Here is a 24,163-nt window from a genome sequence, read left to right as displayed (position 1 = left end):
TGTTAAGAAAAGACAAAAAGCAGTGGTACGTGCCAAGTGCCAATTGTCTCCTCGTAATAAGCACCAAAAGACCAACTTCTGTGTGTTACCATACAGGTGAACTCACTCCTGGGAAAGTAGGGTTTTTCTCAGCCTCCGCAGAGAGCCAGCGTCGCTCTTTTCTCTCTCAGCAATAACGGGATTAGTCGTGCCATTGCTCTCCAGGCTTTCACGCCACTGTCTACTTCCCATCTTCCACTAATGTGATTATCCCAGCCCCTGTGGTCCAAGCAGAAGGACGAGGGACTCCTCTTGAGTTGCACAGTGCCTCACAGAACCCCCCCTCCAGCACCACCACCACCACCCAAATTCTCTAGCACCTCTGTAAGACATGTTGGGCACAATTCAGATGCCATCTTAGTCAAAACAAGACAAAAACTGCATTACGCCTCCATGCCTTGAAAAATAACACTACATCTCAACAGCTATTTGGACGATAAAGTTCTCTAAATTAAATAGCGATGCGTTAATGTCAACAATTTTTTGTGCAACCATCTTTCATTCATTTCATATGAAGTTTGTTTGATATGCAGTTTTCTGTGTGAATGATCGGTGGTGGAATCGGCTGCGATGCAAGGGGCACCAGCTAAAATCTTGCCAAGGGCACCAAATTGGTCAGGGCCAGCCCTGTATGCAGCTCACTGAAACCGAACCTTTTTGATAACTCCTGCCGGGGTGAAGATTTTCAGAAACTCCGGTTACAGTGTTGACGTGTAGCCGGTGAAACTGGAGATTTTTGTGACGTCTTCTTCTTCTTCTAATAACGTTTTATGGCGGATGGCAAACCAACTTCTGGTGCATTTACCGCCACCAACTGGACTGGAGTGTGAAGCACTAATAAGCAACTAATATAAAAAATAAATAAATACTCCTGATTAATCCTATTTCTTTAATGTATTTTATAATAGCACCATATATTTTACCTTGTTCTGTATGCTCTTCCAAAAGGCTTGTCAAATTAAATGATTCAACACCCATGTTTCTTAGTTCTTTAATGAGTTTTAACCTTTCTTTTTCATATTTTTTTACATTTTATTAAAACATGCTCTATTGTTTCCGCCTGATTACAATAAATACATTGACCTGTATCATGTTTTCCTATATTAAACATAGAGCGATTTATGCTGCGTTCACATCATATCGTAATTACCGTGATTTCGCGATGACAGCACGTCCTCGGACTCGATAAAACAGAGCCTGCGGTGGTCAGGTGGTACATGGTACAAGTCGTAGCTCTCAGAAAACTCCCAGTTCACAAGTTGATGCGAGAAATCTTTGTGACGTTGGCACTAACAACCGGTAATAACCATTTTTTCAGGCTTCTGATTTGGCCAACATGGCTTTATGGTTAGGGTTATATCGCCACCTGTTGGTTTGGCATGCTCTTGACTGCTAGCGTGTTTTTGCATTTTCATGTGGACTAGATTATTTTTAAACAAAGGACGAAAAACTCAGTTTATAAAAAAATACCCGTGTACGTGTGGACTATAGGGTATATGTCGAACATCACCTGACCAAACCCGGAAAACAGGTCTCATTGTTTCCGCTTGTCGGAGAACGTGTTAACAGCCGTATTAAATAATAGCGATATCTATGGACTTTTAAGATAATCAGTTAAACTAGCTAGCTGTCTTTATTGTTGACGTTTTATTCAATGTTTATATCTAAATGTGAAAAAAATAAAAATAAACTTTTAGATATCAGTCCGCATATGTGATGGACATCAGTTATGATCATCATTGGTATCTACTTTGAAGGCATCTTGAGTAAAACTGCTTCATATTTAACTAAGCATATGCAAAACGCTTGAACCGGAAGCGACGAGACCCGGTTAACAGAATACGGAAGTCTGTTACGCATAACCCCTATTCCTAAGTTTTGGCATCACTGGCGTTCCATACAGAATGTTAGTGTTGACGTGACGTCAGATGTTTCGTAGGCTATCAAAATGAAGAAGGCACACACGCTCTAGCTCTAGCCATACCTTGTAGCTGAACATATGACAATGCACGAAACTAACGTTAAACCCAGCGCAACATTTATTTGTTCGTTTCCCGACTGTCAAGCGTCGTACAACAGAGCATGGAAGCTAGAAGCGCATCTCTGCAAACATACAGGGGAGGTAAGTTAAGCGCAAAGCCAACACGTGAGCGAAGACTGTGTGAATACATTTCATATAACGTTAAATTAAACCGTTCTGTTTTATTTGCGCATGTATGAAACGTTCTGGAAGCCATTCAATTGGATTAAAGTGACTTACACGAAATTACATTTGTCATAGAGTTCAAATCGGTCAACACGGCTCTCAGAGGTTTGATGTGAACGATACTTTTACTGATTGATTGATTGATTGATTGCAGAGGCCATATAAGTGCGAGTATAGCACGTGCGGCAAATCGTTCTGCACAAAATATCATCTTGCTCGCCATACGCTGACACACACCGGTGACAGACCTTACATGTAAGTGTGTGTGTGTGTGTGTGTGTGTGTGTGTGTGACAGAAGAGAGAGAGAGCATTTAATAGTATAGTAAAGTGTCATGTCTCGCGCTATGTTGACAGATGCACGGAGGACGGATGCAACGAAGGGTTCACCACAAACTCCAACTTGAAGAAACATATTTAACGTATTCACAGACAAGAGACAAAACAATACATAGTAAGTAAATGTAAACGCATTTAGCCACAAAAAAGTATATGGTATTTCTGAGGACTGAATTAAATATCTGCACTCGAATGTAAGTGATGGTTACATTCAGATATATTTAAACACCATTTTGCTGGAAAACAGCTGGCATGCAAAACCACACTGACTGATGCAACAATATTCACTACAAATACTTGCAAGGCCTGAAAACACACAAATCCGAGATGCACAAACAAGTAGCAAGTAACACTTGTGTCAACTGAAATTCTATTACCATACAGTAATGTTAAGGGTTGTATGTTATATTTATATGTGATTTTTGTTGATGTTGTTGTCTTCGTAGTTCTAATAATGTTTTTTTCCCCCTAGTCAACCCTCTACATTGCGAGTAAATCACTCGCATATGCGACTAAATCTTACTCTGGGCGACTAAATAATGTCTAACATTAGCCATTGGTTAATAAATTCTTAGATTTTACACGCCAGTATGTGTGTGAGAGGCGTTCAACACAGATTTTCACTCGATAAACACGCTGACTGAGCGCTTTTTTTTTTTACTTTTGAAATTGTAAAAATGCAGAAAGTTTTCTGTGAGGGGTAGGGTTAGGGGTGGGTTTAGGTTAAAAAGTGTATAACTATCTGTATATAAAAACAATAGAAGTCTATGTAATGTCCCCATTTAGATAGCCAAGTAAACGTGTTTGTGTGTGTGTGTGTGTAAAATAGTATATCAGTCTGGCGAGTAAACAAAAAAATGTACTAGCCAATGGCGATTATATTGCCAAGGTGTGCGTAGAGGGTTGCTAGTGTACATTTGAAGGATGTGAGAAAGCATTCAAGAAAAATAACCAGCTGAAAACCCATGAGTGTGCACACACCCAGCTGCTACCTTTCTTGTAAGACTTCTTACACTAGTTTGTCTTATGTCTCTGTATTTTGTCATTAATGATCTCTCTTGCGGTAAACTAGCATAACACAATGCTCGAGTTAGAACTGTGTGTGTCCGATTACCTTCACTTGATGTTCTGTACACACTGCAATGGCTCTGATCCTCAGGTGTTCACATGAAGGCTGCGCGAGACGGTTTTCACAACGTGGTAAACTGAAGCGCCATGAGAAGCTACCCAAAGGTATTGTTCTGTTATATAAGCTTATATATAAGTATTATGATCCCATACAGTAGCTTTCCGAGTACAAATGTCAGCATATTTGATTGGAACACAAGATTATAGTACTTTTCATGTCATTAGATCATGTATCACCTTACCTGTCATGTGGAAAGCCTGTCATACTGACATAACTTTGCAGGCTATTCTTGCACCGCGGAGGGTTGCTCGTTTGTGGGAAAGAACTGGACGGAGATGACAAACCACAAAAAAGTTCATATAGGTAATCCTATGTTTTGTTCTGAATGTAAATAGCCTAACCTTACAGAAAGTTAGAAAACATTACTTTGGTAATTGTTTTGTGTGTGTGTGTGTGTGTGTTCAGTCAGGGTATGGTGTGATCAGTGTAAGAAAACATTCAGGGATAGCTGGTTCCTGAAGCAGCATCAGCATGTTCACTCTGAAGAGCGCCTGGTGTATCACTGCCCCAGAGATGGATGTTCCCGCTCTTACACCACTGCGTTCAATCTTCAGAGCCACATACTGTCATTCCACGAAGAGCAGCGCTCCTTCATCTGCATTCAGCCTGGCTGCGGCAGGCCCTTTGCCATGAAGGTAACCGTGCTTTCTAGGGATGCACCGAATGTTCGGCAACCGAAAAAAGCTCTTTCGGTGTTCGGCCAAATAAGCGAAAAGACTGAATATATTGTACCGAACAATGACGTGACTCGATCAAATAGCAACCAGCGTAAAGTGAGAGGCGCGCACTCTTTATAATGCAGCACACATGTCAGCAGTGTGGAAGCATTTAAACTGTCAGCGAAAGACGCACAAATCATTACAAGCACCGACAGCGAGAGACTGTTTAGGACTGCAGCGCATGTCTTCGATGAGAAGAGGATGGGCTGATTGTTGCTGGTTACTGTATGATGATTGAAATCACGAAATGGCCTTAAACAATTAAATACACTGCAGAACGTTATGTTTTCTAATACACGCACACGCATTGCATGTGTTCTGACAGCGCTGCACGAGCTCGCGGCGGATCTGCTTGTTAACCAGAGTTCAAAGTCCAAAGCTCGAGGAAAATCTGCGCTGATACAGTGTTACTCGTCAGTTGCTCAGTCACGTTTTTATGACAATGCGATATGTGCGACGTATTCCTAATGAGACTCGTTTATATATTGTTGTCAACAAAAAGAAGCATTGAGGTCTTCTGCGCGTTTCCGCCAAAATAAAACTTGACAAAATGAATGTCAACAAACATTAATAAATGTTAGTATTGTTGTAATTTTACTGTTGTTCTGTAAAATAAAATAAAAAGACAATAATAATGATAATAATTACAACAGCTCTATTAATACATTTATTGTAACATTCACACATAGTGTTCAAATTGGGATCTGTAATATTTTCTAATGTTTTAAAAGAAGTCTCTTCTGCTCAGCAAGGCTGCTTTTAGTTTTACAGTAAAAAAAACATGCCTGATTCAAGAAGGGGGTCTGATGGCCAAAAAATATTATTTTACCAACTTATTAATTTTAAGTTAAATTGTGCTTTGTTGGTATAATGTCTGCTAGAATGTTAAAAAAATGTTTAGTGTTAAGTATTTTTAATTTATGCAATGGTGAAAAACATTGTCAAATTACATGGGGGGGAAAAAACTTGAAAAAACCGTGTTCTGTATTCGGCCCAGTGTTTCATTTTATTCGGCTTCGGCCAAGAATTTCCATTCGGTGCATCCCTAGTGCTTTCCCATCATCCGAGTTTTGAAGTATCTGCCTCACTAACTACTAGGGCTGCCACGATTCCTCGATTTAAAAACATCCTTGATTGCATTTTGCCCGTGTCGAGTAATCGGCAAAATACCGTAAGTGGCGCATTCCACGGACGAGAATCCATGAAACGCATTATTAGACCGTCTTCCAAGGCTGCGTGATATATTAAACCCATTTTAAAATCAGCATAAAGCACAATGCTATTGTGAATTCACAGACGCTACGATTCAGTTAAATAAATATATGCGATGCGTCTCAGAGCGGCTCCGTTCACAGTAAATGCTGCGCCGCACAAACTGTTATCTTTTACATGTGTGGAGCGTCTCAAACTCCATCTCTGCATATTGTTGTGTGTTTGGGTTTATTATAACGTTCATCTGGGAACGCAACGTGCACCACTTCATCAGATTTATAAGATAAATCATTTATAAACCCACGCAAACACAGGAGAACACATCAATATCTTTCTCAATATGCTAATTGTTAATCGCGACTTCAAAATAAGTTTGCATGATCTGATGTCCACATGTTCAAGAATTACAGCGGCTGTAGATTTCTGTCATAAAGAAGTGGCCAGATATTAAAGATTAAGTGGACATTTGTATTAAATGTTTAGTCAAAATTAAACAAGGATTAGATCGCGCAGTAAAGTGTAAACTTTAAACTTGAAGTAATTATTATTGCCTCATTGCTATTATATTTGTATTTTAATTCATTTTAAAGGCTGTTGTTCGCTTAGGTCTATTTTATCACCACAAATAAATGTATTGTAATGAATAATCGACAGATTACTCGATTACCAAAATAATCGTTAGTGACGGCCCTACTAACTACATTTCCATCCAAGGATTTTTTTGCCCCAAAAAAAAAAAAAAAGGTTTTACACATCAAAATAGAGCTGACGGAAATGCTAATTACTGAGAAAATTCTGATAAAAAAGATTTTCAACTTTATGAAATGTGTTTTTATTATTTTCATTCTGTACCTGCTCCAGTTCGACATTGTCTTCTGATTTATTTATTTATTACATTTCCCAATTTGATAATGTTAAATTAGTAAGCTGGCCAATTTCGGTTGCCTTATTACTCTTTTATCAAGATTTGTGAAAATCTGGGATTCAAAATATATAGAATTTGTGCTATACGTTAAATTCAGTGGTTAAGAAGTTACTATGGGTTTGAGGCTTTGGCTTAGTTTACTGCGCCATGGTGTGGTTCATGATCCTGAAAAGAAGCAGGTAACTACTTGCAGTATTTATTACTGATCAGCTGAAACGGACTTTTAGTCTTTAGGTTGTACAACAGGTATTTAAAATGTTTTTAAGTTGAAAATAACTGCCCTTATTTTCTCTTTCAGTTGAAACCCCGTCCGAAGCGCTCCCTGGCGTCCCGTCTGAGTGGCCACAAACCAAAAAACAAACGTCTAACAAAAACTTCAAATTCAGATGAATCTTCGGTGCCACAAAGTAGCCAATCAGAAACCACTATGAATCCGCAGTTAAATGGTCTGTTGCATCCTTTCAGCTCTGAAAGCTGTAAATTACCAAAACCAGACTTCCCAGAAACCTCCCAGAGTTTAATAAGTTCTGATTTAGAGCCCGTTAAATCAGAAAGTGTTGTCAGCAAAACAAAATCCATTTATTCTGAGCTCAACGACCCTGCAAATCCAGTGGTTCACCTTTTAGAGCCCCTCTTATTGTAGAGTCCATGAGTCATATTCCAGTGAACCCTAAAGCTTTCTAAAGCAACATTTTTGGAGACTTACGCCATTTATGCTGGTGTCTCTGAGTCAGGTTTTAAATTCTTGTTCGAAGTCTCTGCTCCCTTTCTCTGCAGTTCTTTAGCAGAAGCAAGCCGAAGGACACACATGGCAGCACGACCCCCACGAACCACAGACGGTTTCGATACAAAGCCAACAGCCACTGATATCCTCTCCACCATTTGCATTAAGACGTTGTCCTGTTTAGGAAAAAAAAAAGGGAAGAAAATCATGAAATCTGCAGTGTACATTTTCAAAGCAGAACTGCACTGTTCATTTCATAGTAAATGTAACTTTTGTTGGTTGCAAGTTGACGTTTATACAATGAATTTGTGTATAAATAAACGAATTGCACGTAAACTCGGATCAAGCATTCCAGTATTTTTCCAAGCAATGTTTCAGGGTCAACACAAGTTAAGTTTTTCGACAGCAACCATGACAAGTTCATAATAAAAAATAATTAAATCATGCTTTTACAATGCAATTCTGTGGCGCAAGACATCGTAGTGGAACAAACATCAATATACACAAGTCTTGACCACATACTAGACGACTAAATTACTAATTAAACTAAATAAATAGTAAATTGCTTTCATCAGTTAAGTCATAAGCCAGAATGGTAGTCTCACAGGTAAAAGGATGATTTAGACAGCTCATATTTTTGGTATGGAGGTTCTATATAAATGCGATGAAATTATGAGCTGAGCATACACAGGTAGAAAGTCACTTTCCAGGAACGTAACCACCTCTGATCTTCTGTAGTGGATGCATATTAATTTAAAGACAAGATATTGCTATATGCACAGGCTCGGACAAAATATTTGTCATAAAACTTGTCTCTTGCTCTCTTTATGCACAGTGAAACATTCACTTTAAACAACACAAACATAGACAGGGGATTTGTTTTTGAACAATGCACAGATTTACTAATCCAATGCAAATGAAAGGAAATGCATATTCGGTTTCCATACCAGTGATGTGCCACTGTCAGTTCGTGCTCTGATAGTGAGTCTGACGTGGTTGTTTTTTTCCAGCCAGATGACAACTTGCCGCAGTTTAGTGTCCAGGTCATGAAGGGAGATATCGGAGGAGAAATTCAGCTCCTTTGATTGGACGGGTCCTGCAGATGCACCAAAAAAAGGTCAGAGTGCTGAATGGTAAGGTTAGGCTAAACATGAAGTTTCTATTTCTTTAAACAATATGCAAATATCCACAACTACATCATGGAAGGAAAATAAATGCCATTTGCATTCAAGTGCAACAGATTCTTCAATTAAGCACGAGGAGCTAGAGAAAGAGAAAACGTACACTTGGCAAGATAAAAAGGAAAAGCTAACCCGAAATTTAACATTCAGCTGTTTAGTCACCACTGTTGTTCCAAACCCATATTCTCTTAGAAAACAAAAATTAAGCATCTTTTTTTTTTTTCACACTACAAGAGTTCATAGTGACCACAGCCATCAATAAATACATCATAAGAATAGTCCCTATAACTAGCGCACGTAATTCCTAAAGACGGCTTATAGCACTGAATGAGGAACAGACCGAAATTAGAAGGAATAGCTCAAAATTTGCTAAAAATCAGGCCATCTGAGAGGAGTTTGTTTCTTTATCGGGACAGATTTGGACTGGAGTGGATTATTGTGATGTTTTTATCAGCTGTTTGGACTCTCATTCTGACGGCACCCATTCACTGCAGAGCATCCATTGCTGAGACATTGATGCAATGCTACATTTCTCCAAACCTGATGAAGAAACAAACTCCTCTTCAACTTTGATGGCCTGAGAGTGAGTACATTTTATGCTAATTTAAATTTTTGGACGAATTTGCTATTTCTTTTAAGCTTATCTGCTGAAAATCCTCTCCTCTGCATCTCTCAAATCTCATTCTTTATCATCTCTCCGTACTACACAAATGAGACCCAATGATGTATGAGCCATCTAACCAAAGGTTAAAGTGCCTCACCTTTAAAAAAAAAAAGAAAAACTGAATGCAGAGTAAAGAAGTTCATCAACGAATGGCAAATTACCTTTTGGTCTACGGCTTCAGAAAACTTGGGAAATAGTTTGTATTGACTACTTTTATTATTTAAAATAACATGATGAGTAAATAATGGCATGACGTATATTACATCAATTGTGACCCTGGAGCACAAAAGCAGTGTTAAGTCGCTGGGGTATATTTGTAGCAATAGCCAACAATACATTGTATGGGTCACAATTATAGATTTTTCTTTTATGCCAAAAATCATTAGGATATTAAGTAAAGATCATGTTCCATGAAGATATTTTGTAGATTTCCTACCGTAAATATATCAAAACGTAATTTTTGATTAGTAATATGCATCGCTAAGAACTTCATTTGCACAACTTCAAAGACGATTTTCTCAATATTTAGATTTTTTTTTTTGCACCCTCAGATTCCAGATTTTCAAATAGTTGTATCTCAGCCAAATATTAAACTATCATAACAAACCACACATCAATGGAAAGCTTATGTATTCAGCTTTCAGCTGGTGTATACATCCCAATTTCGAAAAATTGACCCTTATGACTGGTTTTGTGCTCCAGGGTCACAATTTTTCCTGACCGAAACCCACCTTTCTTGGCTTTCTGTGTGTCTCTGAGTTTCATCTGCTCTTCGTGGATCTGTTTCCCATTCATCAGTCTGTATAATGGAGGATCACAGTTGTCATTTATGGCAACGAGCTTCAGGCCTGTTTGGTCCATCAGTCGTAACACAGTAGCACGGTGCATTGTACCCAAATCCTCACCATCCTCACCCAATAACTGGATATGCCGAGGGCCGATCTTCCTACCCACGCTGCCCAAAGTGACCCGTGCTTTCGGTTTCAGCTTTTTAGTCTCCTTCTGGAGATCTGTCACATTGGTGCCCCCCCTCTCAGTGTCAGTGGAGAAGTATGTAGACATGTATGGCCAGGGAGAGACGATATGGCAAGAGCATGCTGGCCTGAGGGCTGATGGGATTCTTGCCAGGGGTGAAGAGAGCAGGCCTATGGGGCGAAGAAGAGGACTCAAAACAAGCCTCAGGAACCCCAGAGACATCCTAGAAGAGAGTGTCATGATGAACATTACAAAGGAGGAACTCTAATCATTTAATGATAGCAAATAATGTGAACAGACACTTCAGAATACACGATATACAAAGCATTTACTCAAAACACACAAGTAGAGACTGTTCCTCCATTGTTGTGGTTTCTGATAGATTACGGTCCTTTAGATTTGAACTCCGACAAACACCGAACTGACCGAAGCTACTCACACTGGAGTCGTACGGAACCGACGTCAAGGACGAAGAAAGCGGAATCCGTCAAGTTTAGACTTCAAGACAAATAATCCGGGTCATAAACACTAATTTTGCCCTGGGTAAACATGAAGGCGAATGACTTTCCTGACTGACAGACGAATCTTGGCGCACGTGTGTGACGTCACACCAAACGCGCCGCGTAAATATTTATGTTTATGCCATTTTGTTGTATTCAGCTTTTCTATTCGATTAAAATACAATACAATACATTAAAATCTCCTCTGATTTGTAGGTGTCTTTTGGAAAGGAGCACAACTTTGCTTAGCCAAATAAATAAATAAACATGTCGAATATAGAAGAAAGTTTATCAAACTTTCTGAGTAAGAATGAGAAGTTTAATATGTTTAAAATAGGTTAATATATAAAACAATACGTTTATTTCTAGAAGAGATACTCCATTATTTTGTGCTTTTTTATTCTATATGTTTATGTTTTGTTGCATTATTGTACTTGTACTGTGCTGTGCATTTTTAGTATGGTATATGGATGGCATTTTTGTAGGCTATTTCAATTAAGGAACAAGTGAAGGTTAATTCAAAGTTATAAGTTCCTTATATTTATAGCCTATAGAACTGGGTGAAAATGCAATATAAGACTGCATTGTACATTTGAACATGGTTAGACTTAAGCCAGATGTATCAAATGTTGTTAATAATAATAATAGCTCGTTTTAATTTAGGAATGCATGTTAATAAATAAATAAATAAAGAGCTCTGAATAGCATATCATAGCATAAAAGAGAACATGTGGGTCAGTTTCTGTGCGCTGGACTGTGCTTAACTGGAGCTGACACAGTTTGACCCGGAGCATAACGCTCATTGCTTCTCTTCATGCTGCTCGCTTGCTAGCTTTTCAATCCTACATTGGCTGAATTAAAAAAAATTAAATAAAATAGTAGCTACAACATAATCAGCTATATAATAATATTAACTCCTTTTTATTTTGTCCTACTTTTGTTCTATTCTATACACATGTAATGCTGCTAAAACAATGCTAAATGGAACAATAGTGCTTTTTTGATCCATATGTTCGTAAAATATTATTTATTTATTTACTTACGTACTTATCACTTATTTTGTGTAGTACCCTTATAAAATGTTTTTTTTTTGGAAATGGATCTCCCTTAATACCACCATACATAAGCTCTTTTTATATACTTACTCCTAAAAAGCAGACAAAAACTTTGTAAAGGCTTTCTAATGTGTGTTTTAGACATTGTGGGAAAGGCAGCATGGGTTGACCCTGTGGCTTAGGCCTTGGCTGCATTGAAACAGTAAATCTAGAGATTTTACAGTCAGCTGAGCAGCAATAGATGAATTTGTTTAACGCTCATGGGTACAAAGAGCCTCTAATCTTAGCTGTTCTCAGTGGCTTTAACCTTCGTGTCAGAGAGAAGCTGCTCCATTTCTCCCAGAATTCCTTGTCACCTGCCCAACCGCAGGTGCACCGACAGATCCCTCCCATCAGAGCGCTGGGCACAGGAAGTGCAAAGAGCCCGAGGTCATAGGTCACAGCGGAGGCGCTTGTTATGTTTCCATCAGCAAGGTTTGAGTTGCAAAGAGCTGGAAGAAACAGTTTGAATGAAAGAAAGAGCCTATAAGAGGACAGTAGAATAGGGCTGGCTGTGGGTGATTGGCTGTGTAACTGTGCTCTCCAAAAAAAATAAAAAATTAAAAAGTCTTGCAAGTATTAAAAAAAAACTTTTTTGTCTATAATTGCTTTTTTTCGGTAATGTTTAAGTCTAAGTACGTAGTAATGGTGTAATTTTCTTCTTTAACCTTTTAAATGTAGGAGTAATGTTAAAAGATCGATGGCTATACCGCAATGAGAGCGCATTTAAAGGAACACTCCACTATTTTTGAAAATAGGCTCATTTTCCAACTCCCCTAGAGTTAAACCGTTGAGTTTTACCGTTTTCGAATCCATTCAGCCGATCTCCGGGTCTGGCGGTAGCACTGTTAGCTGTAGCTTAGCATAGATCATTGAATCTGATTAGACCGTTAGCATCTCGCTCAAAAATGACCAAAGAGTTTCTATGTTTTTCCTATTTAAAACTTGACTCTTCTGTAGTTACATCGTGTGCTAAGACCGACGGAAAATTATTATTTCAGGCACTGTGTAATATCATTGCGCCTGCTGCACCCATGGTACGGCAGCAAAGTTCCTTGATTATTACGCCGGAATGAGAGTATAGTTCCTAGCCATATCGGCCTAGAAAATCCCAACTTTTCATTTTCCGTCGGTCTTAGTACACGATGTAACTACAGAAGAGTCAAGTTTTAAATAGGAAAAACATAGAACCTCTTTGGTCATTTTTGAGCGAGATGCTAACGGTCTAATCAGATTCAATGATCTATGCTAAGCTACAGCTAACAGTGCTACCGCCAGACCCGGAGATCGGCTGAATGGATTCGAAAACGGTAAAACTCAACTGTTTAACTCTAGGGGAGTCAGAAAATGAGCCTATTTTAAAAAATAGTGGAGTGTTCCTTTAACAATGCTGCCCTTTATTGCAGAGCTAAAGTGCATAATGATGAACCTCCAGCCTATTCAGCGAATGGGACCTTAGATTAAGGAAGCTGTGAGGGCATGAACCACAAAAGTTTGGAGAAAGAACTTTGTTGCAAAGGAGATGGCTGACAAAAAATCTGCCAAAAAAGATAATTGTACACGCTTGACTGCACCTAGAGAAAGATGCACTTGCAGAAAGAGCATTCATGAAGCAGCCTTAGGAGCTTCCTAGTTTGCTAATTAATGCAAGGATACCAGTTCTTCTAACAGGGACCCTGCATAGTGGCACACATTTCAAACAAAAAGGATGTTACTATACAGAAGTTACACAGTATCTTCTCGGAGGAGAATCTTATACCACCCTAAACACAGTCTTCTTTTCAGCATCTCTCTGTTTTTGGGCTATATGAGTCTTTGTTTGCTGCTCATGGAGCATGTCTTTGTTAGACTCTTAACAGCGCTTTTTAGAGTTAGGGATTTGAACAAATAACGTACTGTAAAAAATTATATTTTGTCAGACAGACTCTATTTTAAATGTTGTCTGGACTATCAACATTTTAAGAAGTTGATATTACATAAAAACATTTTTATCACTGATGCACTAATAATTTGTTCATCTGAAGGAATGATTAGTTTAGCTTAAAATGCAAGATTACTGAACTTGGATCAAGAAGTAAAACATTGTTTTTGAGGTTAGAAAACTTGAGGAAAATGTAGGCCAACTATAATTAAGTTGTTGATACAACTATTTTTTTTCCCCCACAAGTTGTGCATACTCAAAAAGTAAAGCGTCCTGTTTTTGAGTTTTCTCCACTTCTAATACAGGCTAGTAATTTGTTCTGCACTTTTAGCAAGCACCTGTAGCAAACACAGAGCAATGCAATAAAAACCATTCAATGCACACCACCCTGTAAATAATACTCACTTTTTTTTAGAAAATGTACAAATCTAGTTTTTCCCTCGTTTTGATGCATATAGTTCACATAGGTGAGGGTGCATACATGATAAACGTTTTAGAACAGAATTTTCATTTTCTAGATGAGATGAGGTTTGTAGAAATGTAGCATTGCATCAGTGTCTCAGCAATAGATGCTCTGCAGTGAATGGGTGCCGTCAGAATGAGAGTCCAAACAGCTGATAAAAACATCACAGTAATCCACAAGTAATCCGGTCCATCAGATAAAGACAAAAGCTGTGTGTTTGTAATAAATTCATCATTAAGATGTTGAGAGACAACAGGAGATGCACTTTTTCATTGGAGGAGAAAATATACATTTTTACACAGTTTACAAAGCATACAGGCAGTGTTGATAAACTGACCCGTTCGATGGAAATTGCAAGTTCCTCTGAATATTGCAGAGTTTTCTTCATTTTGTGTTTAATTCTGCCATCGCAGAATTGCAAAATCCTGAAGGGACTGTATATTACACACTGAAGGAAAATAAATTATATTGGACTGTTTGTGGCTACTTGTTTTAGTTAGTACATAACAATATCGAATTGCAATACTTGTAGAATCGCAATTCAACTCAATTCAACTCAACTCACTTTTATTGTCACTGCAGCATTTACAAGTAAATGATGTGTGAAAAGCTTAGGTGCGTGTTCCAGACATTGCACATATGAGAACAATACAATTAACAATGGTATACAATATACATATACAGTATACAATGTACACATGTACAGATATGCACAAAATGACAATTCTTAAAAATCACAATACATATCGTATATCAGCACCCAAGTATCGTGATAGCATCAAATCAGGAGATGGATGTATCATCCCAGGAGGAATTATTATTATATTATGGACTTCTATTTCTGGCCAAAAGCAATGGTTTAAAGTTAAAATGATGGATATTGTTTTTCCTTACAAACACACAGGAAATGTTCAGCACATTTTCATTTTTGGGTAAACTATTTCTTTAATGGTATTATTAATCTTAGTGAGCTAAGTCAACGATTTGCTAAAATCACACGTTTAGAACAATAGGTTTGTTTAATGCAAATAAGTGGTTGCAACCAGAGGGCCGGGACCCACTTGGGGGCCTCACCAAACCACCAGGGGTGGTCAAAACAAGTTCAAATCTTAATGAAAAAAATAAATAAATAAATAAACCTGTCATCATATTTCTGAGTCTGTTCAGAATTACCAGAGGTAAATATCAGCTTAGATAAGAGGGCTTTCATACCTTAATTGGACAAAGATGAGTCTTGGAGTCAAAAAGGTTGAGATCCACTGATGCTAATAGAAAGGACATTGTTGCCTCGCTCTACACTGTCTCTCATCAACCCAAACTCTTCTCCACAGCTCGAGTGAAAAAGCGTCAATCCGCTCTTGAAATTCTAAAGAAATGGGAAAGAAATCCTTCCACGCCAAGCTCCACGGCACTCTCAACATATTCTGATTTATATCAGTGCTTCATTGTGCCTCTGACTGTTTTAATCCAAATAAAATCAAAGGTAATGTTTCATTAGCTGTTATTTTTACATAATGATCCTTTATCAGCGGAATGATTTTTTTTGTATTAACATAATTAGCCAGCTCTCAGCGGTCCGCAAGGTCTAATTGGCCCTGTGGCATGATGGGAGATAGCACAAGGTGTCACGTTGAGCAGGTGTTGATGGTGGAGGTGAGTGGCAAACGCGGGGCAACGCAGAGGCGGGTAATTACAGGATGAATTTCACTTTAATAAATGTGGGAGATGCAGATAGCAGGGCTTTCTACCTAATGGCTTCTGCCTCTGGAGCCACTTTAGACAGTGAATGATCTGAACGAGTGTTTAATTAACACATGCACTCTGATCCAGAGAGAGGATGAGAGAGCATGTAAAATGAGCAAACGCAAAGAAAGAATAATCTAGAGAACTAAACAGGGGCAGACAGAAAAGAGAATGGATGAAAGAAGGGACAATAAGGAGATGTGGGTAGAGAACACTGAAGAGCTGACAAGATATAAAAATAGAGATCAACATATAAAAAAGAGATTTTTTACATTTTCTGTGCTTGCCCATTGTTGCAATGCTAGGATGTTGTGGCTTGTCGCCAGGGTCTTCCTGTGTAGTTGCTAGGGTAGTTATTTACCAACCCAAGTTTTGAGCAATATAATGCAGCGACTATAGTCTTAAAAATCTTAAAATATAGTCTTATACTGTATTATACATTATACTGTATAATAAAATATGCTACTTCTACACATTACAGGTTTACAATTTTTACAAGAGTGACTGTCATTGAAAACAATTTCAAAATGTTTCTTAATGTTTGTCTGATCTAAAAAAAAAAAATATTTAAATGTATCCAAAAATTTTTTTTTTTTTTAGATTAATTTGATCATATGTTATGAGAAATGTTATCCACTAGTCTCATCTTGTTTCAGTTAACCATAAGTGTAACTGATGTTGGTAATAATTTTTAATGAATACTGCTGTTTATAGCTATAGTGCATTACAAATGCATTTGTGTTATGAAGCAAAATGACAAATTTTCTGACTGTCATCGACATTTAGAATGTTTTTGTTGTCTGATTTAAAAAGTTTTATCTTTAAATGATCTGACTTTATTATGAGATTAAGTTGATCTTATGTTATAAGGAATGATATCCGCTGGTTGCTCCAGTTAACCATAAGTATACTTGATGTTAATAACAGTTTTTTTTTAAAGTGTAGACTGTATTGTAGTGAATAGCTGTAGTGCATTACAAAGCATTTGTGCCGTCTAATCATCTTAAGCAGAATTTATGCAATTGAGATTTAAATCCTTTTGATGTGCCTGTGTGCATGCATTGCTCTCTGACAACATTTGACCATAAATTAAACGGCTGACATTTTTGCATCTGCCTGCTTTGTTAAATAGCTGGTCATGTTTTGTATTTTTGTTACATTAACGCATTAATTTGCTATTAATTTGGTAATTTTCATATAAGTTGCATATTGTGTTTAAGTGACACAGTTGTGTGCTAATTTGCTTTACACAATAGATGCATGAATAGATGCACGCACAAACTGTGTTAAATGTGTTGTCCCTGAACACACTCGCCACTTGTGTTAAAATTGTGTAATTTTTAACACATCTTTTTTGCAGCGTACCAATAGGAGCGCAGAAAGCGTACCGCAGAAGAGTGGGGCCAGCTACTAGAAACCTAAGATCAGATGATCTGCAACTTCCAGTGATTGAACTGCTGTCTAGCTTATGTTTTAACGCAATTCGTCACCTACTGGCAGTTGTAATGAACTTAGAAACTGTTTGTAAAGCCACTTCTGTTTTCATCTCCTATTGAGCATGCATGCCTAATTTTGGAGATGATGTATTATGGGAACAAAAGTGTTACATTAATTATAGTTGGACTTTTTTTCATAACTGTGGAAATGAATGAATTCTATGTATTTTATATGCAAATTTAGTGAATACAAGACTGTTGTTTGTCAAAAGCTATTAATAGGCAGCAGTCACGGTGTGACGGAAGTAGCGACAATTCTTTTTTCTTTATTTATTTTTTGTCATATTGTGACGTACAACTAAGTGAAATCGAAAAAGAAAACGGGTGTTTTGGATGGAGGCAGATCTGGATGCAAGCTTGCAGTCGATGGTAAAAAAAAAACATCTGTATGTCACCATACAGAAGTCTGCATGGAAGTTATGATCTTTTGATTAAAAATTACAAGGTTACAAAAAAATGAAGAGTTCACAAAACTTGCATTGAAATTGAGTGAATTTCCATTTCATTCCAACTTTAAATGTGCATGCAGCTAAGGCTGCAGACCTTGGGCTACACCAAACCAAAGTCAGATGTAGACAAATCTCCTTAAATTAATCGCAGTGTCAATTTTTACAGCGTAGGTCGGGTAATCCAGTTCCTTCAGCATTATACATCGCTGTTACAAAACAGAAGGCTTAATGCTATTTTTGAAAATGAAACGCAAGTTCACTTTGCCTGCAGGTTCACATAACGCGTCTCTGTTATCGGCGTCCTGTGCAGACTTTTATGTGTGTGTGTGTGTGTGTGTGTGTGTGTGTGTAGCTCCGTGGAGTACTCCGGGCCGCACGCTCTCTCTCCTCACTCAGCTCGAGCTAAAAGCCCTGGAACGGGACGGTAATTGCCCAATTAGGCCTCTTGCTCGGCGGCCCGTACCGCTCTCTCCGCGCCTCCACGCCGCCGCTCGCACCGATAATTGAGCTGAAAGCATACGAACGGCCGGCAGACAAACAAGCTACTAGAAAATAATTACTTGGAGTGTTTCTTTTCAGTAGCTGTACAGCGGATTTCATTATCGTGAATAGCCACTAAAGCTGCTCGAAACGCAGGTAGTTGTCATTTTCATAGGGACTTGATAATGACATTAATTTGTCTTAATGGCTGGTTCTATTGTTATAAATAGGAAAATGAGCCGAAATTGTCTTGCTGTGGCGAGGCGAAGAGGACTCCGTCGAGCTCCCGGCAGACATGAGGAGTTAAATTGGTGTGCTTGTCAAATTTCCAATAATTTGTTATATGGAACACGAGTAATGCCAGTGCCATTAGGGTTCATTTTCCCTAAATTCATTACTGCCCTTGTTTCCCTTTTATGTTTCTAATGCCCAATCACATTTCTCTCTGCTTCAAGTGGTTTTTACAAGGATTGGACTGACTGACAGACACAACACACACACACACACACACACACACACACAGCGCGCGCATGCCTTCTTGTGCAGTTATGCGCTCATACACTCACTCACTCACAGAGAGATATGCATACTGACACACAGCCAGCACTACTCACAAAACTATGATATTCATAGTAGCAGATGTTGTGAGATTACTTTGGGACCGATGTGGATTAGAACTGTCAAGTGTGTATTTCAGTGCTGTTAGCGCACTAATGCAGCTGATTCGGGGATGCTGGAGCCTTTTCCCCCAATGAGTTAAAATGACATTACAGCAAAGTAGACCTAATGGTGCATCAGTCCTGCGCAGATGACTGCAAGCATTAGCTCCAACAGACTACCACGATCCAGTAGCTCAATTGCTGTTGCTTTTGTTTATCAACAGGGGGCGACGTAGTAACATTCAGCTGAAGATGTTTCAGATAGCCCATACACATTTGTTTAACTTTTAGAAAACCTGCAGACATTAATAGCGCAAGACAATCACATTGTAAAATTATTTCAGAATTACAAGAACTTGTTTCAATCAATTCAGCTTGTCAAAAATAATTTCTTTAATTTCTAGAATGAAAGCAAACGAACGGCCGGCAGACAAACAAGCTACTAGAAAATAATTACTTGGAGTGTTTCTTTTCAGTAGCTGTACAGCGGATTTCATTATCGTGAATAGCCACTAAAGCTGCTCGAAACGCAGGTAGTTGTCATTTTCATAGGGACTTGATAATGACATTAATTTGTCTTAATGGCTGGTTCTATTGTTATAAATAGGAAAATGAGCCGAAATTGTCTTGCTGTGGCGAGGCGAAGAGGACTCCGTCGAGCTCCCGGCAGACATGAGGAGTTAAATTGGTGTGCTTGTCAAATTTCCAATAATTTGTTATATGGAACACGAGTAATGCCAGTGCCATTAGGGTTCATTTTCCCTAAATTCATTACTGCCCTTGTTTCCCTTTTATGTTTCTAATGCCCAATCACATTTCTCTCTGCTTCAAGTGGTTTTTACAAGGATTGGACTGACTGACAGACACAACACACACACACACACACATCAGATGACATCAGCATCAATAACAGAACAAAAAGAAGGAAAAATAGTAATAAAAAAAATAGCAGGCTAGAAAGTTTGATAAAATTGATCCTTTCAAATGTTACAATTAAAGCTTTATTTGCTTTTTAAATAGTTTTAATAATTCATGCATTATTATACATGGCTGATTTTAGCATTTTCATTTCATTTTCCTAAGCATTATTGCAATATGATTTTTCAAATGCAAAAGCTATTGTGTTAGCTAATTCAAATTTAACAAATGAATATATAAAGAAGTGAAATTAAAGATAACTGCGCTTCTATCTGATTAATCTCTTATTATCTTCCACCCACCTTTCTCTGTGTATTTCATTAAAATGCAACATAAAATACAAAATAAATCAATTTTAAAAAGTGCGTAATTAGTCTAATTACCAACCATTGGATTGTAATAGTTCTGATGAACTCCTCTAATCCATATCTTCTAGGAACCAGCGACCACAAGCCCCATGCAATGAAAACACAAAAGCTCTGCCTGACAGCACAAGAAACATCGTGTTAAGTCCTTGTTTTCTGCACGAGACTGAGTTGTCTCATTTTGAATGCTGTAGTTAAAGACTATTAAAGTCTTTTCATTTGTTTTAAGTATATTATGAATCATATGGAAAATTGTGTTTTAAATTAAATATAGTATAGGTGGGTTATACAATGCAGTGTCTCTATTACAAATCGTGTGTCTTTATATACTGAGTAAAACACTAAACTCAGTTTTACAACACTAAAAGAGAGAGAGAGAGAGAATTATATTTTCTTTTATCATAATATAACAATTAGACGAGCATGGGGTGAATTTTATGTGATTTAAGTTTTGAATGTTGCTATGTTTTTGGGCGCTATGCACTACATTTCTAAAATAGAAAACTAAAAGAAAATGTTACTAAAAAAAAATAAACTTTTACCTTAAAAATACTTAATAATAATAATAAAAACATTTACCTAAATGTCTTATTTTTTGCACATTATTTAGCATTAAAGCTCATTAAAGCAACTCATATGTGTCACTATTTTTAAACATTAAGAGTAATACATTCACACTTTCAAAAGCCAGAGTTTCAGAGATCTTTTTTTTTAATGTACTGTGATTTTTGACACTAATTCTAGTTAATTCTACTATTCTCATCTCACTTACTGAAGAAGATGGGAAAGCATACAATCTATGCAACTACATAAAAAAATTAATCTATGCATCTTTGCTTGATCTCTCCATCAATATAGGAAGAGGTATTGAATGGATGGATCAGACAGAGTATTGTTGACTTGAAATTATACAAACTGGGGCAAAAATTAAAATTTTATTCTATGCTAATCTACCACAGACCACATTGAAAAAGCTTAAATTGTATTTAACTCTTGTAATTAATAATTTTAGTCATGCAGACCTTCAAGATATGCATTTTGTACTTTTAATGTCTAAATGAAATTGCTATAGGAATAAAAAGTATAGTATTTCATCCTGAAAATGTATGAATACAAGTTATATAAGTTAATACTTAAATAAACTTAAAATCCTCAAATAATACTTAATTATAATAGTGGAGTATAGTTACTCAAGTACTTTAAGTACTCTGTTTTCTTGAGAATATTTAACTGGTTATCAGTTTATAGAATATTTTTGTTCTTAACATCATGTTCTGTCACATTACTCCTTTGTAATATTCCTTTAAATAAAAAAGCCAATCATCCTCCAAGAGGTGAGAAAGATCCCTGAAGCAACTGATTGTGTGAAATCTGTGACCTTGGTTTGTTTCACTCTTAAACATTACACCTTGTGACAAAATAAGATAATATAATAAAATATAATACAGTATAATATCAAAATTGCATCACAGAAATGACCCAGTTACTAAAAGGTTCTCAAACTATAGATTTTTTTTTTTTTTTTTTTTTTTACAGGCCAAGCAAGTTTATTTATTTTTTGAATAACATGGATTTGGAATAACTTGCCGAACCTTTATGGAATAACCTGATGAATCACTGAAACTGAAATGTGTATGCTAACAACTCCCAAATCACTTGCATTTTTATTTGAAGCATACATGACACAATTCTTTTTCTTTTTTTTTTTATCCTTTTCTTTTCTTTTTTAATTTATCATATGTTTCCCCATTGTGCCCCCATTTTCATTCTAAAAGAACTGTTCTTAAGCATCTTTGGCAAAGTTTCAGTTTTCCAAAATCATTGGTTGTACATGATGCACATGATATTTTGTATATTTGCAAACAGAAGGCATTCTGCCACAGTAGCTGTTATTGTTGTTCTTTAAATATTTTACAGTTATTAACAGCAATTTAATAATTTAAAGAGTGACATTGCTGACATTTGTGTTATAAAACTGCATACATAACAGAATAGCAGACACAGCTTTGTACATTTGTCTAGTAAATGTTTCTATATTGCATTATTTATTAATGTGGTCATGTTGCATTCTGTGTATTTCTCTATGTGATGTGTAGATTTTTGCCTTTGTATTTCAGCAGTGTGTGTGTGCATGTGTGTGTGTGTGTGTGTGTGTATTCATGCACTCTGAGTCTGTTGGTTCAGTATGACTCACTGATATGAGTGCTTTGACTCTGGTGGGAATGTTGTGCTCTTGTGAGCGGTGTGTTGTGTAACTGCTCTCTAATAATACTTTTTAAACAACTCTCTTTAAACTTCCCAACGGAACTGTCAGCCAACAGAGCTGACCTGCTGCTCAATAAAACACCGTTTTATATCCAGAGGATCACACTGGTGCCACAATAGAGCCGAGCACAGCTGAATTCAGCATATTAGTCGCCCACTGGGCCAAAGCATTAGATTTGAATGTTATGATGATTTTACATAAACGATTTAAACATTGTGGATTTTAATGAATGGTAAGACCTCGTTTTTAATTGTGCATAACCATTTGAATTAATCTGGTCAGAGTAGTAAAAGGTTCATATGCAGATAGATGTATTAATGTCCCTAAAGATATTTGGACAGTTTAGTTACATTTAAAAGTCCATGAATTTCATTGCATTAAATTCAAAATGTCATACCAAGTGGCATTTGCAAACTAATTAGAGCATTTCTCAGCCATTTATGCTATTAACCAAGTGGTTTTAAGTCACTTTTTAGTGGATGTATGATGTTCACACAGGTGTCGTAATCACAGGTAAAAGAAATGGCACTTCGTTTAAAGGTTACAGTCAGTATTTTGGTGCTAATTTAAAAAGTTTTACACATTATTAAGAAATAAATTGGGTTTTGAAATGTATTTCGAGATACAATGGAGTGAGAAGCAAAAAATAGACAATGTAACACATTATTATGCAATGGGGAAATCAGTACCGCTGAAGAAGCACAAAACATCTGAAGCCAAATGAAAATCTGATGAACAAGAAATCTGTAGTTGTCTTTATACTTGTAGTTGAATTTATTCCCTAAATGAGGCAGTTTGCATTTAGCAAAGTAGTGTTATTTAGGGCAATTTGAGAAAACCTAAAAAAATCTGAATGCATCATATTGTGTTGAATTTTTTTTTAAATATTTTAACAATTCCCTTTTTACAGTGTAGTTGAAAATTACAAGAACAAAATATGTAATTATCTGAAGCCATATGAAAATCGAATGCACAAGAAATCTGTAGTTGTCTTGATGAATTTATTGGTTAAATGAGGCAGTTTGCATTTAGTGAACAAAAAAGTTCAAATTCAAAGAACGTAGGACAATTTTTAAGACAACGAGAGAGAGAGAGAACCTATGAGCCAATGTTAAGAGAACCTAAAAATCTCTTTTCTTGTTTTCTCAACCTTATGAAGTGCATAAGACACAAAAATGGACAAAAATGAAATACGAGCGTAAACATCGGGACGGCATATAAAAGACTTCATGACTGAGAAAATCCCGAGTAGTGATGCTCAAGTTGCGTAAACTAATTAGTGTCAGTGTAATTTACTGTGCATTAAACTTGACGTTCATGCTGATCCAGATGGTAATGCAGCACTAACACCATTGTGGAATTGGTACTTAAAGTACCAAAAAGCGATGCTAACACTCTCTAAAGAACTACTGAATGCACCTTTAATATCTGGAATCTAATGCAGTTTGTTTGTAGCTAGCTTGAGGGTCCAGATACGTTTGGGGCCACTATATATTTTTCATTTGACTTTGCGTAGGTGTTTGTATGCACACGACACACTCTCCATAAAGCCCTCATCTCCAAGACACAACACACACACTCAAATACGCAAAAAAAAAAAGTGAAGGATGGGTGACTTTTATTGGTCCGGCAATAAAA

At 37.1% G+C, this 24,163-nt stretch overlaps 2 protein-coding genes across 2 annotated transcripts; one reads left to right on the top strand and one right to left on the bottom strand.

Moving 5' to 3' along the window:
- Nucleotides 1-1,902: 1,902 nt before the first annotated feature.
- LOC107752266 (transcription factor IIIA-like) lies at nt 1,903-7,287 on the top strand. The gene is made up of 8 exons (XM_016568197.1): nt 1,903-2,161; nt 2,400-2,500; nt 2,601-2,697; nt 3,742-3,815; nt 3,994-4,074; nt 4,177-4,406; nt 6,759-6,806; nt 6,926-7,287. The coding sequence occupies exons 5-8, from the start codon at nt 4,047-4,049 to the stop codon at nt 7,268-7,270; spliced, it is 651 nt and encodes a 216-aa protein (XP_016423683.1). The 5' UTR covers nt 1,903-2,161; nt 2,400-2,500; nt 2,601-2,697; nt 3,742-3,815; nt 3,994-4,046; the 3' UTR covers nt 7,271-7,287.
- Nucleotides 7,288-7,322: 35 nt separating this feature from the next.
- On the bottom strand, nt 7,323-10,755 carry LOC107752265 (translation initiation factor IF-3, mitochondrial-like). The gene is made up of 4 exons (XM_016568196.1): nt 10,611-10,755; nt 9,928-10,394; nt 8,299-8,447; nt 7,323-7,527 (listed from the first exon to the last, which is right to left on the bottom strand). The coding sequence occupies exons 2-4, from the start codon at nt 10,391-10,393 to the stop codon at nt 7,339-7,341; spliced, it is 804 nt and encodes a 267-aa protein (XP_016423682.1). The 5' UTR covers nt 10,394; nt 10,611-10,755; the 3' UTR covers nt 7,323-7,338.
- Between the last annotated feature and the right edge of the window lie 13,408 nt (nt 10,756-24,163).

The sequence above is a fragment of the Sinocyclocheilus rhinocerous genome, unplaced genomic scaffold (genome assembly GCF_001515625.1).
Source record: "Sinocyclocheilus rhinocerous isolate Xijiao unplaced genomic scaffold, SAMN03320098_v1.1 scaffold1915, whole genome shotgun sequence".
Lineage (NCBI taxonomy): Eukaryota > Metazoa > Chordata > Actinopteri > Cypriniformes > Cyprinidae > Sinocyclocheilus > Sinocyclocheilus rhinocerous.
The sequence above is the reverse complement of the archived record's forward strand: the minus strand, read 5'-3'. Positions and strand labels throughout refer to the sequence as shown.

Excerpts from the sequence above, each read along its gene's own strand:
- LOC107752265 (XM_016568196.1), bottom strand. The coding sequence starts at position 10,393 with ATGTCTCTGGGGTTCCTGAGGCTTGTTTTGAGTCCTCTTCTTCGCCCC. Across the intron at positions 8,448-9,927 it reads CACACAGAAAGCCAAGAAAG|GACCCGTCCAATCAAAGGAG; the intron begins GTGGGTTTCGGT and ends GTGCATCTGCAG. Across the intron at positions 7,528-8,298 it reads CTGACAGTGGCACATCACTG|GACAACGTCTTAATGCAAAT; the intron begins GTATGGAAACCG and ends TTTCCTAAACAG.
- LOC107752266 (XM_016568197.1), top strand. The coding sequence starts at position 4,047 with ATGACAAACCACAAAAAAGTTCATATAG. Across the intron at positions 4,075-4,176 it reads CCACAAAAAAGTTCATATAG|TCAGGGTATGGTGTGATCAG; the intron begins GTAATCCTATGT and ends GTGTGTGTTCAG. Across the intron at positions 6,807-6,925 it reads ATGATCCTGAAAAGAAGCAG|TTGAAACCCCGTCCGAAGCG; the intron begins GTAACTACTTGC and ends TTTCTCTTTCAG.